This window comes from Mesoplodon bidens, assembly GCF_964165515.1.
Source record: "Mesoplodon bidens genome assembly, chromosome: 9".
Lineage (NCBI taxonomy): Eukaryota > Metazoa > Chordata > Mammalia > Artiodactyla > Ziphiidae > Mesoplodon > Mesoplodon bidens.
The window spans coordinates 31205874-31219911 of NC_138166.1; the positions used below are offsets into that span (position 1 = coordinate 31205874).

The 14038-nt window shown below is 39.7% G+C and overlaps 1 protein-coding gene across 1 annotated transcript in view; it reads left to right on the forward strand.

The window, feature by feature from the left end:
* Positions 1-12754, forward strand: part of IGF2BP3 (insulin like growth factor 2 mRNA binding protein 3) — a gene marked incomplete at its 3' end in the record, with an annotated part of 144972 nt that extends 132218 nt beyond the window's left edge. Inside the window, exons 11-15 of the mRNA XM_081243701.1 lie at positions 5243-5359; positions 8809-8883; positions 11404-11535; positions 12253-12366; positions 12656-12754. Of these exons, the coding sequence (XP_081099827.1) occupies positions 5243-5359; positions 8809-8883; positions 11404-11535; positions 12253-12366; positions 12656-12754 (537 nt within the window). The remainder of the gene's footprint in view (positions 1-5242; positions 5360-8808; positions 8884-11403; positions 11536-12252; positions 12367-12655) is intronic.
* Positions 12755-14038: the final 1284 nt, after the last annotated feature.

A 14038-nucleotide genomic window follows, 5' to 3' on the forward strand; every position in this document is an offset into this window, starting at 1 on the left:
GAGGCAAGGAAGGTGAACACTTCTTCTGAGGCCTTACCTAGTTTGAAGTGCTCTTTAAGAAACAAAATATAATTTGAAAGGGATTGTTAGATCAAATGACTCTCATGGAGTCTTGTAGTCGTACTGTTTAGGATTTCTTACTGTGGGTGCAGCTCTTTTGTTAGTAAACAACTTCAAAGTAAGTAACTCGTTGCATATATTATCTCTGAGAGGTCTTGGTTACTTAGTTATAGGGAGAAACTTCGTTTGCTTTTTTTTTAAACTTAAATATTCTGTTCAGGTTATGAAGTTGAGTAAACCCAATTTCAGTTCCAGACCAAAATCCATTAAAACAAAAACAAAAAAAACCCAGGAGTATGTATTTTACAAGCCAAAGGGAGACACTGGCATTTTTCCAGATTCCTGGAGGCTGGTCTTGTTGGCTGGCATGCATGTCGCCATGCCTTTGTGATGTCTTAGATTCTGTTCCCCACAAAGTAAATACACTTAACCTTACTGTTTGCTCATTCTTGTATTTCCTCATGATAGATGATTAGGAATTACTCATTGGCAGACTTCACCAGTTATGCAAACTTTCAGTTGAGCAGCTTTGTTCTTCTGTTATTTCAAGCTATAGCATAGGGTCTGCCAAGAAGTCCAAAGGAAGTTTTGCCAATAGGCATCTGGCAGAAATCCACTGGGAAACAGCTTGTGACCTGAGTGTCTTTCACCTCTGAAAGTTTAGGAAGAAGAGTTCAGGATAATGCAGCTGAACATTAACTTACATGCAAAGAATGTGTAACGCTATAGGGTAATGCTGATGCGTTTTTTTTAAGCTCATCTCAGAGTCTTAGATTCACAGGTGAAAGAGACTTATCATAACCCATTGTTCTGGCTTCTTAGTTTTATATGTAAAAATTATCTGTTTATCTGGGTGTTCTAATCCTGAAAACATGGCTTACTACACAGAATCCCATATAAGAATGGGCCAGTTTAATGACTGTCCAGTAGACAGGATGTTTATGTGAGGTGCCTTATATTCCCAGAGGAGAGTTTCCTTGAAAAGAAATTTATGGTCAGGGATGTGCTTGGTGGATATGGAACTGGAACAAAGGGATTTGGGTGGCGTTCAGAAACATCTTCATCAGGCTTCAGACACCTGATGAGTCAACTTTTCATTAAGGTGCTATTACCAATAGTACACACCGCTGTCTGTCAATCCAGGACACGGCTTCCTGGCATGCTTCATTTACTTCCCTCTAACCTCCCAGTGTGGAACTTTTTTCTGTCTGCATACTGATGCTTTCTTTATGTCTTAGCCCCTTCTTTCTATTATAGTTTGGTCCTTTTAGCCCTTGTCTACTGTCCACCATTCCTTTTCCAAATCTTCACTCAACTTTTAAATTCACTCTTAATCTCCTATTGGATTTGTTACCTCCTACCCCACCTCCCCAAAATCAGTAAAACAAAAGCATCTATAGCCTCTCATCCATGACTGTATCAGAAAGATGATTTTTCTTTTGTTCAACTTTGGAGACTACAACACACTTTCTGCCCGTGAGCTTTTCTCGTAGCCATGGTCCTCGGTATCTTCTAGGCGGAGACATGCTCAGGCTACATTTGTGAGGCTCTGGGACTTTTGCGCTGGGGATGATGCCTGTTACATTAGGCCTCTGAGGACATTCAGAAGTTGCTCTCTGGGGTCAGTCCCAGGAAAAGTCGTTTTTACTAAACAAGTAGTTTTTCTCAAGATGTAGTAAATCATGTAACCAATTTTTTAAATTAGCTGCTAGGAAGCTTAGAGCCAAATTTGTATAATAACAGCATTTCTGATTTTATCTTTCCTGTTGAGGTCCCTATGCTCTTATTTCTTCACCTCCTTTGTCTTATCTTTCTATTGTGTATTTTGTAAGCAGCATAAAATATTTCTGGAACATGGCCCAGAAAGCAAATAATTATATAGTCATGGCAAAATACAATGGGGCAGACCTGGGTGAGTTACACATTAGATTTAGTCTGATCCTTAGCTCTTTATTACTGCCAGCCCCATGACTCCTCCCACCCCCCTAAAAAAAAGTTTATTATTCAGAAGAACATTACATGGATGTTCTCAGTGAGATTAAATACTTAGATCCTATCTTTACTTTAAAAAATTGGTTCAGATTAACATACCAGTTTTAATATAAGGACCAGAATGACCAAATAAATTGATACTAACATTGAGCACAGTTTATGGGCAATGTCAGCATTAATTCATTTCTATCCAGTTATTAAAAAAAGAGAGGCCTTAAAGTGTCCCTCTAGAATAAATGGTATGTGGTAATTGCCTAACACCCTAGCAGGCTGTGAGGTACAGTGCTTTCAAAAGAGAGGCATTGTTCTTATGACTTAAAATTATTTCATTCTTCAGTATTTCCATTTGGTTCTTCGCTGATGAATAGCAGTAGAAGTTGACTTGGCCAAGCTGTGCCGAATAGGCCTCTTTCACAAATATCCACAGTCAACAGTTCACTGGGAAGGCAAAACCTCTCCTGATATGTGTGTTCCAAGAATGCTTATAGAGCCCCAAGGGAATCTTCATTAGACTGACAGCTGTACTAAGGCGTGCAGTGTGTTATAACATCCTAGGAAACATACCAAAGATATACCAAGTTGTAAAGAGTATACTATGCACATCTATTTATTACAGATGCTGAAGAAACAAAATGTACAATGGTTTTTGTCAAGAATATTTTCTGGAGTTGAATTTTAGATTAACTTGTATAGGAAATAAGGAGGTACATGGTGGGGTGTGGTTACAGATAAAGGAAGAGACTTAGAAGAGCAGAGTTCAGATGATTTTTATGTGTGGGAAATGAGACATGGGGTCTAGAATCACACACTGCTTAATATTTGTAAGTGTGAAAGGCATGTTTCGAACGAAAATGACTTCCCCGTCTTTTACACATTTATTCACCCTAAGATAAATTAATTAGCATGAGAATTTGGAAATATCTATTTTAAATGTTCATGCTCTGATCTAGCATTTTTATTACATAAAACCTTAGAATTATTTGTACAAGGGCACAAGATTTATGTTTAAAGATTTGATTGCAGCGTTAAGACAAATTGGTGAAAAATTGGAAACCAAACTTTCTAAAGGTCTTTAAAATAGCATCCTCAGATACAGCAAAATAACTGTCAGGGAAAGATGAAGGAATTGGGGATTTTTTTGGACTTTTCTGTGATGTGGTTATTTTATTCTCATAGTGGAAACAAACATTGAAACCCTTAAGTTTCAGTTAAAAGTGTCTCACACATGCTTAAGATGGATGTATTGCAGGTGAGACAACAAACCTGTTGATTTCTTTTCCTTGTTCTAGTAGAGCATCTTGTCCTTCTCTTTTTTGGTGATTCAATTAAACACATCTTTTTTGGTAAATTTTTAAATTGAGGTATAATTGATGTACAACATTTTCAGGTGATCCAATATTTGTAAAGACTGCAAAATGATCACCACAGTAAGTATAGTTAGTTAACATCCATCACTGCACAGTTACAAAAGTTTTCTTAAGTGTGATGAGAACTTTTAAGATCTACTCTTAGCAACTTTAAAATGTGCGATACAGTATTAACTGTAGTCACCATGCTGTACGTTACATCCCCAGGACTTATTTTATAACTGGAAGTTCTTACCTTTTGCCCTTCTTTACATCATGCTTTTTTTTTTTTAACATCTTTATTGGAGTATAATTGCTTTACAATGTTGTGTTAGTTTCTGCTGTATAACAAAGTGAATCAGCTATACGTACACATATATCCCCGTATCTCCTCCCTCTTGTGTCTCCCTCCCACCCTCCCTATCTCACACCTCTAGGTGGTCACAAAGCACCGGGCTGATCTCCCTGTGCTATGCGGCTGCTTCCCACTAGCTATCTATATTTTACATTTAGTACTTTACATCATTCTTAATCTTTAGTTTTCCTTATTCTTCAAAATAAAGAAAAATGTTCATGGACTGTCTCTGATGCCCCTTTCAGCATGTTGATGATCAAAGGCTACACATAACAAATTTTTTTGACTCACAGAAGTCAAACCAACACAGATGGAGAGAAGAGTGATACAACCAGGGAAGGGAGCACTTCCCTGAGAGCTCTACTGGACATTTTTCTTAAGTCATTCCTGCAGGTCTATGTATGTTGCAAAGTACACCATAGCTGTTGGAATTGAGGTATAAACTCATTTTTTGTGAACATGGCTTACTTAGGAGATAGAGAAGCCCAGGTTTGAATCTTGGCTCCAACACTAATCATTATATGACCTTGTGCAAGTAATCTCTCTGGCTTGGTTTTCTCATCTTTAAAATGGGAATGCTCTTAGTTTCTATCAGTTGGATCAGTTGTGAGGTGTAAATGCACAGCAGCTCACACAGGGGAAACTCACAAACTCTCACCACAAAGGATTGCTGTGTGCACCTGCCCCCGATCATAGTTATCTTCCTCTTAAGCCTGAGTTTTATTTGGTCAATGTAAGTTTTTCTGATTGATTTTGGTAATTCTAGACAAGTCGTGGACATGTTCAGATTTATTGACATTGTTCTTAGTTTTGTCTTGTGTGATATCCTTTCCTTTTTCTCATTCCATGTTTATAATTGGTAAATTGGCAAAAGGTTTTCCTTTTATTTAAAGAACCAGACTAGCCTTCTGTTACTACTAGTGTTTTTGTTTATTAAAAAAACAAACAACTTTGCTTCAGAGGAAGGAAACTAAAGACTTAGAAAAAATTCCTACCAAATAGTGTGAGTAAACCACGTCATATGGAACAGCCTTGTGCTGAGGGTGTGTGGAGGGACAAGGAAGTGGAATGGCTGCCGCTGAGCATCAGGGCCCCCCTGGAGGTCTGTGGTGCTCAGGGCGCCGTGCTCTCTGCCTCCACGCCAAGCTTACAGGGAGAAGAGGGAGCTGTTACTGCCACTAGGAATTTTTGTGTGCTAAGAGTGGTGGTGTCATTTGGTGGACCAATATTAAGTGGCACAAAATTTGTTTTAAATCTGTAAACTTGAGGAAAAATTGTACAGAGAAAAGTGGTATTTTAAATGCTAACACTTTCAGTATGAATGTGAGATCTTCTCGACCTGTTAGGTAAACTCATATCAACTTACTGTGGTGGTTTTTCCTAAAACTATCCTAATATTTCTAACAGTATGAGAATGCCCCTATCCCTATGCCAGTGACACAGCCTGATTTGTATCCAGTAAGCATGTATGTCCTTTCTTTTCCAACAGCAGTCAGAAACAGAGACTGTTCATCTGTTCATCCCAGCCCTGTCTGTCGGCGCCATCATCGGCAAGCAGGGGCAACACATCAAACAGCTTTCTCGCTTTGCAGGAGCTTCTATTAAGGTACTGTTCTGCCAGCTGTGGCTCTTTTTTTTTTGCGGTACGCGGGCCTCTCACTGCTGTGGCCTCTCCCGTTGCGGAGCACAGGCTCCGGACGCGCAGGCTCAGCGGTCACAGCTCACGGGCCCAGCCGCTCCGCGGCATGTGGGATCTTCCTGGACCAGGGCACGAACCCGTGTCCCCTGCATCGGCAGGCGGACTCTCAACCACTGCGCCACCAAGGAAGCCCATGTGGCTCTTCTTAAGGACAGCAAGTTACAGAAATGTGAGTCTTCCTGCCACTCTGTAATTTGAATTGAATGTGGCAGTCTATGTTGGGGTACATAAGTGTGTGACAGAAAACTCCAAACAACTCTAGCTTAAACAAGGTAAGTTAAATTCTCTCTCCAGAAAAAGTAGTCTGCAGGCATGCAGTTTACCGTTAGAATGGTGGTTCTGCCCCACCGCATGCCTGGATATATATTCCTTCTAGCTCATCTTCCCTGGGCGTGGCTTTGGTCCCTCACACTCCCAAGTGACGCTATTTAGTGCTGGAACAATCAAGGCTGTGGTCCTTTTAAGGAATATACAAATTGACAAAGGCTTGGTAAAGTCATAGCTTTCTTCAGGAAAACATCAGTCTATTGGGGGGTTTATCTTGGTTATATTTTATAAATATATATATAAATAATTTTTTTTTGGCTGCGTTGGGTCTTCATTGCTGCACACAGGCTTTCTCTAGTTGCAGCAAGTGGGGGCTACTCTTCGTTGCGGTGCGCGGGCTTCTCATTGCAGTGGCTTCTCTTGTTGCAGAGCACAGGCTCCAGGCGCACGGGCTCAGTAGCGCAGGCTCAGTAGTTGTGGTACATGTGCTTAGTTGCTCCGCGGCATGTGGGATCTTCCTGGACCAGGGCTTGAACCTGTGTCCCCTGCACTGGCAGGCGGATTCTTAACCACTGTGCCACCAGGGAAGTCCAATTTTATAAATATTTAATGAAATTTTTAATTTGAATATAGTACCAAAAAAACCACAATGCACTCAAATGTTTATAGTATCTTTATTTATAACTGGGAAATGGGGAAGAAGCAAATGTTCATCAGCTGACAAATGCATATAAACTGTGGCCCATCTATATAATAAATATTACTTAGCAGTAAAAAGGAGGGAACTATTGATACATAAAACAACTTGAGTGAATCACATGTATTATGCTAAGAGAAAGAAGACTCAAAAGGCCACATACTGGGGCTTCCCTGGTGGCGCAGTGGTTGAGAGTCCACCTGCCCATGCAGGAGACATGGGTTTGTGCCCCGGTCTGGGAAGATCCCACATGCCGCAGAGTGGCTAGGCCTGTGAGCCATGGCCCCTGAGCCTGCGCATCCGGAGCCTGTGCTCTGCAACGGGAGAGACCCGTCTACCACCAAAAAAAAAAAAAACAAAAACGGCCACATACTGTATGATCCCACTTATATTAAAATTCTGGAAAAGACAGAACTATGGAAATTGAGAAAAAAGAATCAGTGGTTGCTAGGAGGTGGAGGTGGAGGGGTTGAAAACAAAGGCAGCATGAGGAAATTTTGAGTGACAGAAGCTGTTTTTATGTTGATTGTGGTGGTATTTACAACTATGTGTTTGTTACCAAAGGAGTGAGCTTTACTGTATGTAAACTACAGTTAATAAAAAAGCAAAACACACAGGAAAGCCCTCATATTCTCTCTTGTAGCAAAAGATAACAAAATACATGAGTAGAAAATGCAGCCAAAATAAATAAATGGGTAAAGGAAAAGACATGATAAAAAGACCAAGGGGTGAACTAACTTTACTGTCCTGTTAGTTTCCTGATTACTGAGTTAATCTTTAAAACATGCCCACACATGCAAAAAGAACCTAGCAGCTTTGTTTTGGAAAAACTGCAATGAACATTTCATGAACAAGAATTGAGTATTTAGACATTTGGCTCTTTTATGGTGAGGTTAAAATATTTTTGTTTCCAAAAAGTCTGAAACGTGTAATCTGAAAGATTCATCAGCCCTCCTAACACTTCGCTACATTTCCATAATGTAAATTTCCATATATGTACTTACTTTAATAGGCATATATTTGGTATTACCAAATCATAATCATTTGTGTTAACTTACTGGACATTAAGATTGTTCATAATTTATCCTGCACAGGGGTAGACAAAGTTCTTTTGGTCAAATTGTCATATATAACCTTATCCTTTAACGCAAGTCTACAGAAGTGGATTTGGTGAGTCACAGGGCATGTGCTTTTTTCAGGCTTTTGAGAGATTGTAGCAATTTGTACTCCTAACCTCAGTGTACAAGTGTCCTCAGCCCCAGCCCTCTATCACCAGTGTTGACAAAGATCCTTTTTAAAAAAACGAAACCTTACTCAGAAAGATGAAGAATGATACCTTCTTTTGGGGTTTCAATCCTAGGAGTGTGGTCTAAAAGGAAGTAATTATTGGCTTGTTTTACAGACTCAAAATTAGTGCCCAGCAATAAAGTAGGAATAGTATTAATTTGGGTCTAAGTAACAGAAATGTTAGCTTTGAGGGAGGGAGAAAGCATGAGTATTAAAAGTAAAAAACATTGTTTTGATTATGAACGTGTGGGGAAGGGCCTACTAGACTATAAGTAATTGACAGTGATCACACTGAGTGGTAGTTGGGATGGCTTTTATTGTATTTTTTGCTTCCTGTTCTCAGTATTTACTATAGGGAATTGCTTCTTGCACAGCAAATACCTAGCAAAATTTTTTCTTTTAAAACAATTCCTACCAGCCAACTCCCCAAATCTTTCTTACTAGGGGAATGCTGGTTTCCTCTCCCTTCAACAGTCTCTGCAACATTTCCCTAGCCCAGGCTTTTTGTGTGATTTCACACGCTCTGCCAAAATAGCAAAGTCTGAGTTTACTTTTCTCCTGCCAAATTAATGTTAGTTTATTCCATATGTTACTCCAGCGAGTGTACTTCGGGGGAATGTACCGATAGCCTTAGACTGGGGAACCTAGCAGTTTCTTGCACATACAGGAGGCCCAGGGTGTTGGGATGCGCGTGGGCCAAGGACCACCCTTTGAGCACCCACTGGTGTAGTGATGAGGAATGTGACGGTGGAGCCAGACCCAGCTCTCCCTCCAGCTTTACTGGCCTGTGTGATCATGGGCCAGGTGACTCACCTTCTCCAGCCTTCGGCCTCTCCCTGAGGCAGGACCTCATCAGGATTAGTGAGGGTTAGGCAGAGGCTGCATCTGGACTTTGACATTAGGGCCAGGCACAGTGTAAGTACACAGTATATGGCAGGAGCCATAACTAATAAATCCACATTAATCACTGCCTCTTTGTAACTACCTTCCAGAAGGCTTTCATTCTACATTTCAGTAAGTCATGTGCAAATGACAGGCTGGTTGGTGTGACATTTCTATTAGTGGCACCTGAAAGTGTCATAACCCGTTACTGGGTCTGTTACAGATCGCTCCAGCTGAAGCACCAGATGCTAAAGTGAGGATGGTGATCATCACTGGGCCACCGGAGGCTCAGTTCAAGGTATGTGCTCTGGAGTGTGTGCACAGGTAACAAATGAATGGATGTCTTCTTTTCGCAAACTCCATAACCTGGCTTCTCCTGTAAAAAAAAAAATCTAATACTCAGTAGAAAGAATCTCTCAATGGAAATTTCTAAGACTAAGAACAGAGTAGAAACATACCACAAATTACACTTTAAAAATAAACCAAAGCCTTTGTTTAATTTTGAGAGTTCTGTCATGGTTGTTGGTCTCCCAAAGGAGAATTTGCTCAATGCCCTGTTAGCGTATGTGAAGGTGAGACCTTAAGACTGAAATTTGGAAGTCATATGCCTTGCTGTTCTCAAGTTTTTCCTCTTGTCCCAGAGAGGCCTCAACCTTGAATTAAAATGTCCCCGTTTGCTCTTACCCTTGGGTTAACTGTTAGCCCTTGTCCACAGTCGGTCAACAAGCCACTCTAATCTTCTGAATTTTAGAGGTAGAAATGGCAGAACTCTTACAGCATTTGTCCTGGTGTGAACCATTGGTCATACTGGGGTTTGGGGCCTTTGGGGCTGGAATGCCTGCCACTGTGTCCTGAGAGGTGGTGTAGCCGGGTGATAAAGAGCAAGAGACTTGGTAGCCAGGCTGCTGGTTCAAAGCCCAGCTTTACCATTTACCAGTGGTGTGACCTTGGGCGAGTTACTTAGCCTTTCTCCGCCTAGTTCCTCATCTATAAAATCGGGGTTTAAAACACCCACAAAGTTTAAACAAGGTTCTAAGGTTTAAACAATATATGAATTGCTTAGAATAGTGCCTGACACATAGGAAGTACAACATAAATGTGCTGGTGGTGGTGCTGAGCGGCTTGGGATGAATCAGACTAAGACCCTGCCAGATCCTCAAATTCACAAATATATACCTTTGAGTATGTGATTTCTCTCATAAAACTCAGTACGGTGTCTTGTTTGTCATAGGTAAAAGCAGCTACTCAATTCAGTGCAATTTATCCAAAACCCCTGTCTTATTCCTACCACTTAGCAGCTGTGTTAACAGGATAACTCTTTAACCTTAAGCCTTACTTCTCTTAGCTCTAAAATGTGGCTAAGTTAACAAGTGCCCACTTCTTCCCTCCTTTTAAACCATCACTTTCTTTGACCTCTATTTTTCACTAAAAATCTGAAGTTTTCCCTTCATTACATGAAGAACAGGAAACAAAAGGAGGTGCTTTGAGATGTGGGGTACAGTTGCCTAGCCTCAAACTTGGGTCAAGAAATTTACTTCCTCATGCCAGCCTTGTGGTCCAGGCAGTTCAGATCAAAACTCAGAGATGCTGAAAATTGCTTCCTATCCCAGACTTACAGAGCCAGTCACTTTTAGTATGAAATACTAAAAGACAAATACAAACGTCAATTATGGTCTTATTATTCTATAAATGGAATTAACTATCTTGCAATTTTCATAATGCTTGTATGCTAGGGAATTCAGAGTCTGTTTCCCTGTATCCTCCTATGCCTGTGTTGTTCAGTTGTCTTAAATGGGACATTTTAGAAAAGCTATAATGCTTAAATGTCATTTATGTGATCAGTGATAATTACAAATAAATTATTTTATTTTAGACATCTAAGTAATAGTAAACCTCCTAACCCATATTTTTTCTTAAGAATTCAAGAGCTTGTTTCGGAGGACAATCCGTTGCGTCCTTTGACTGTGTTGATAGCTACATCTGTAGCCTGAGACTTTGAGGATGAATGGAAGATAGGGTACTAAGATGTACTTTCTTTTGCTGTAAAGTGAACTTATCATTTCTGCACCAATGAAAACGTGTTGGGTACTTTTTTGTTCTCTGCTGTGGCAGCTTGTCAGATGAAACCAACTCTGACTTCTTTTTCCTTTGGTGTATACCAGGGCAAGTTAATGGTTGTACATAATAGGAGAGGTTTATTATGTATAACTTCTAGTTGTATGCAGCAAGTGACAGGATGTGTTTGACTATAACTGTCAGATGTGTATGTTAACTTGATTTTGTAGCCTTAGTCGAAGTAGAAACCATCTGGCTAAGATGAAGAAATGTTTAACTAGAAAATTCCTTGCTGGCCCATTTAGACAGCGGCTTAGCTTCTTGTGAGCCTCGCATAGGTGGCTCTGTAGTTCCTCTGCAGTCCCCTTTACTCAAGAAAAACACAGTTACTATCTTATTGCCAGCAGGAGAGGTTTTACCTTTCAAGACTGGAGAGCAAATGGTCATTTGTAAAAATTTATTTATTTTAGTTAGGCTGACTGCTAACTTATTGCCTTTAACCGTTTTTGTCAGAAGAATATGGTTTAATCTTATTTCATCAATCATTCAATTGCCTCATCTGTGATGTACAGTTATTATTGTTGTCAACCTTTTCTAGGACTTCCTTACTTTTCCACCTCTTGTGCAACGTTCCACAATCTATCAAATGCAGATGTATCACTGCAAAGGTCTGTTCCAGTGGATCCGGGCCATCATTAAAGTTAATGGACCTTTTTGCGTTTCCTACATGAATGACACTGATGAGATATGTTCTCATCTGTAGGCTCAGGGAAGAATTTATGGAAAAATTAAAGAAGAAAACTTTGTTAGTCCTAAAGAAGAGGTGAAACTTGAAGCTCACATCAGAGTGCCATCCTTTGCTGCTGGCAGAGTTATTGGAAAAGGAGGCAAAACGGCAAGTACTTCAGCAAAACCTGTGCAGTGGTATGAAAGGGAAAGCGTTGAAAGGTACTTAGGAGTTCCAAGTCCCTAAATTTTGGCTAACTTATAAAAAGCAGGACCGTCTGGGCCAAGGTTTGGAGAAGACTGCCTTCTGTTCCTCCTGAGTGTTGGTGTCAGCTACCAGTGAAAGCAGAGCGTCTCTTTCAGACCACTTCGTATGGGAGAACTGTCTCATATTTATAAGGGGCATTTTGCATTTTCTGTTGATATACATCAGCTTTTTACTTTTATTGTGCAAACACTTAATGACATGAAAAGAAACTTCAAAAAATTTCATCTACATTTATAACTTATACCTCTGTAACTGAAAAAAGCAAATGGTTTCCAGTTTCTAACACATAAAACTTCCAAGTCATTTTCAAAGCTATTTACAATTCTGAAGTGACTCAAAGTGTGTATTTTGGAATCAGATTTTCAGGGGTTGAAGCTGGTTTTGTCATTAACTTATGCAACTGTGGGCGAGTCAGTTTCTTTCACTAAGGCTTAGTTTTAATTATCTTGAAATGGGGATAATACTGATAAACTGATAGAATTATTAGTATTATTAGATGAGATTATAAATATAAAGCCAAAGCTCAGTATTTTGGTACATAGTAAGGAAATGGTCATTTAAAAAAAAAAAAAAAGGAGAACAACTCCACTTAACATGATTTGTATTTATCTCCTTCAGGTGAATGAGCTCCAGAATTTGTCAAGTGCAGAAGTTGTTGTCCCTCGTGACCAGACGCCTGATGAGAATGACCAAGTGGTCGTCAAAATAACTGGTCACTTCTATGCTTGCCAGGCAAGTGGGCTCTAGTGTGATAAGTGAGCTCTTCTGCTGCTTTCTTCTTCCTGAGTGATCCTCCTCCCATGCGTGTCCCCATGTCATATAAATATTTCAGGCTACTTGGTGCTTAACACTTTTAATCCCCCTTTTAGCAGGTGATTTCAGAGACTCTGCTAGGAAACTAATAAGTATGTATCTTTAATCTTCAAATAAATTTCAATTTGAAGTTGTTGAAATGGAAGAGTAAATTAACTTTTGGTCATACTTGATCAGGTAGAAATTTCAAAGCTCTCTCCTACTGCAGGTTGCCCAGAGAAAAATTCAGGAAATTCTGACTCAGGTAAAGCAGCACCAACAGCAGAAAGCTCTGCAAAGTGGACCACCTCAGTCAAGACGGAAGTGAAGGCTCAGGAGACAGCCCACCACAGAGGCAGATGCCAAACCAAAGACAGATTGCTTAACCAACAGATGGGCGCTGAACCCCTATCCAGAATCACATGCACAAGTTTTTACCTAGCCGGTTGTTTCTGAGGACCAGGCAACTTTCGAACTCCTGTCTCTGTGAGAATGTATACTTTATGCTCTCTGAAATGTATGACACCCAGCTTTAAAAAAAGAAAAAAATTAGGGGGTGAGGGAGGGAAAGAGAGGAGCTCTGCACTTCCCTTTTGTTGTATTCTCAGTATAACAAATATTCTAGTTTTTTCTTAATATTCATTCCCCCATAATGCCAGAAATTGGCTTAATGGTGCATTTACTAAATTCATCAAATAAATAAAGATAGATTGCTCCTATGTCCAATTGTTAAAATTGGATCAGAATAGAATTATTACAAGAACTTAAATGTTAAGCTGTTAGCATAGAAAAACTGTTCTCAGTTTTATCTAACACTAACACAAATAACCTAAGGGAAGTGCTGAATGGTGTTGGCAGGGGTATTAAATGTGCATTTTTACTCAACTACCTCAGGTATTCAGTAATGCAATGAAAGCAAAATTGTTTTGTTTTTTTCTGAAAATTTTATATACTTTATAAAGATAAGTCCAACTGTTTTTTAAAAAATAAAATTAGCTAACAGGCAAATAACTGAGAAAAAAATTTTACTTCTGGCTGGTGACAGTAAAGCTGGAAAATTAATTTCAGGTTTTTTGAGGCTTTTGACAGTTATTAGTTGGAAAATCCAGTAAATGTTCAGTGATACGGAGCAGTGCCTATATTTGGAGAGCAGCAAATACCATTTATTTTTTTGTTTATGGTAGGGAAGTTTTTGATGGTACTAACAGAGCAAAGTGGCTGCAGGAGGTTTTGGAACGGCTAGTTTTAATAAATGGCTTCAGGAGACTTCAGGGTTTTTTTGTTTGGCTATGTGATTGAATGCATAAATGCTTTGTGCTTTTGACTATCACTACCTAAAGCAAGTGTATCTATGGAGACATGCAGCTCCTGTGAACTTTAAATTGATTGGCAAGAAGAAAGCTTCAGCTTGCCTTACAGGATGCTTAGTTTGCCAATATATTTCAGACCAGTTGGTCTATGCTTGGAGCAGACCCCAAAAGAATTGCTTTGTGAAGACCAATGGGGCAGTCAGACGGTGTGACAGTGTTTAAAGGCAATAAAAAGGCCACATCTCCCCGTGCCAGGCACTGTCATGAGCCTCACACTAAGCTATTTTGAAGATTTTAAGCAA